At 33.3% G+C, this 2,192-nt stretch overlaps 1 protein-coding gene across 1 annotated transcript in view; it reads left to right on the top strand.

Annotated features, from left to right (window-relative positions):
- The window catches only part of LOC106873882 (intraflagellar transport protein 172 homolog), a 94,584-nt gene extending 92,618 nt beyond the window's left edge, over positions 1-1,966 (top strand). The window contains exon 39 of the mRNA XM_052977743.1: positions 1,868-1,966. Coding sequence (XP_052833703.1) covers positions 1,868-1,966 — 99 coding nt within the window. The remainder of the gene's footprint in view (positions 1-1,867) is intronic.
- The last annotated feature ends 226 nt before the right edge of the window (positions 1,967-2,192 follow it).

The following is a 2,192-nucleotide window of genomic DNA, read 5'->3' as shown; positions in this document are numbered from 1 at the left end:
TATATACAGAGAAAATTATATCATTTTTTTTTAATAATTAATTTTGGCGATCTTACGGTACGAGTCCTAACTTTTAATTTCGAGCTTTCCTTATTTTAATTTGAAACAGGACGGCCAGGGGACCCCCTAAGTCTCATGTAAAACAAATGGCGAACACAAACCCCGCCTACTTTTTTCTTTTTTTTTTTTTTTGAAGAGAAAGAAAAAGAGAAAGCAACAAAAACAGAAATAATTAATAGATAAAAGAAGAAAAAAAGAGAAAGAGAGAGAGAAGATGAATAAAACTTAAACAATTGAATAAAATAAAATAAGACTGCACGCTCAATCATCAATCTCCATCTTAATACAGTTCAACAAGTAATACTGGAGGATTAAGACGTATTTACAGATTCAAGGTAGAACCTCCATTTTTCCTTTTCTCTTTTTATAAACGTCATCTTGCTTGTTTTCTTTGTATAATCTGTTTTGTTTTTTTCCTACAATTAAATATCTGTCTTTCACAATGTATATAAAATGTTTGAAGTTGAGAATGTTTTATTATTTTTTTCTTTGCCACTTTGCTTTTATATATAAAAAATGTTGCTAATAATAATAATAACAAGTCAAAGATGCAATAAATTATCAGATTAACACCCGCACGATTTTCACCAAAGTGTTGGGGTTAGGGTTTTAGGGTCAGGGTTTAGGGTCTTAGGGTTAGTTTTAGGTTTAGGGTTTAGGGTTACGGTTACGGTTAGGGTTAGGATCGGAATTCCCTAACCCTAAAACCGTAACCCTAATCCCCTAACCGTAACCCTAAACCTAAAACTAACCCTGAAACCCTAACCCTGACCCTAAAATCCTAACCCTAACACCCTAGTGAAAAATCGTGCGGGTGTTAATCTGAAAGATTTACCAAAGATGTTATCAGTATATGTGTTTTCTTTTTTGTTTTCTCAATCCGAATAGATTGATCTGTGGGTCAAGCTTCATGTTGCGAACATGTTTGCACTTTTCATAGAGCAAATCTAAGAAGCATTTGCCTGAAGACCTGTAGACATTCACAATACCAGAAAAGGTGTGACCCCGTCTCCACCTCCCGTTGACAAAAAGTGCACAGGTTGCTTTCGGCCAGTTTTATCTTGAATAATAAAGCATTAGTTGCTAAGATATTGTGTATAATTCTAAACTAGAACCATCGTAATTTCGTATCTGTTGTCTTTATAGGTAGAAAAAATATTGGTAAATTTTCAGATTAACACCCGCACGATCTTCACTAGGGGGTTAGGGTTTTAGGGTCAGGGTTAGGGTTTTGGGGTTATGGATCTTTCTGATTTGACGGGCAACACTTTTCATTTATGTTTTATGTAGTGTTTTTGGTACCGAAACACTTTCAAACATCGTATACTTGTATGTTTTGTGTTATAGAACAGATATTTAGGGTTAGAGTTAGAGTTAGGGGTTACAGTTACGGTCAAGGTTTTTTAGGGTTTGGGTTAGGGAATTCCGTCCCTGACCGTAACCCTAACCCTAAAACCCTAACCCTAACCCTAAAATCCTAACCCTAACACCCTAGTGAAAATCGTGCGGATGTTGATCTGAAAATTTACCAAAATATTTTTTCCCATTCCAGTTCAGCAAGTATACATTCTTCCTATTTGTGTTTGAATATTAAACAAGTCTCAACATTGTTTAAAACGTAATGGAATCGTTTGGCTCCTTTCCTAACAGACATAAGCTTTCGGATAGCTGTATTTATCCTCTAAATGTTTGGAACGCAAGTAGGCTTGCCTATTTTAAACTTTGGTAGCTTTTAATCGTCTTGATAAGCCCCATTATACTGGAGAATATTTGTATCTAGTTTTAAAGAATTCTATAATTCTTCCAGGGTACAGTAAGATCCATCTACATTGATAAAGTCCCGAATATTGTTAACACCTCGCTCAAACCAAGTGGAATGAAGATTACATTTTTTACCGACCCTTAAGTGTTTATTTTAATAAATTGGTTCTGTAAACTTTTATGTTTTAGTATATGTATATGTATAGATGTATATATATATAGATGTATATGTATACATGTAGATGTCTGTATATAAATGTACATATATATATATATATATATATATATATATATAATACAAAGAATATATATACATGTATACACACATATATGTACATACTTACATCTACATGTGTATATACATGCATATC

Source organism: Octopus bimaculoides, chromosome 28 (assembly GCF_001194135.2).
Source record: "Octopus bimaculoides isolate UCB-OBI-ISO-001 chromosome 28, ASM119413v2, whole genome shotgun sequence".
Classification (NCBI taxonomy): domain Eukaryota; kingdom Metazoa; phylum Mollusca; class Cephalopoda; order Octopoda; family Octopodidae; genus Octopus; species Octopus bimaculoides.
Note: the sequence above shows the minus strand (reverse complement) of the source record. Positions and strands in the feature narration are given on the sequence as shown.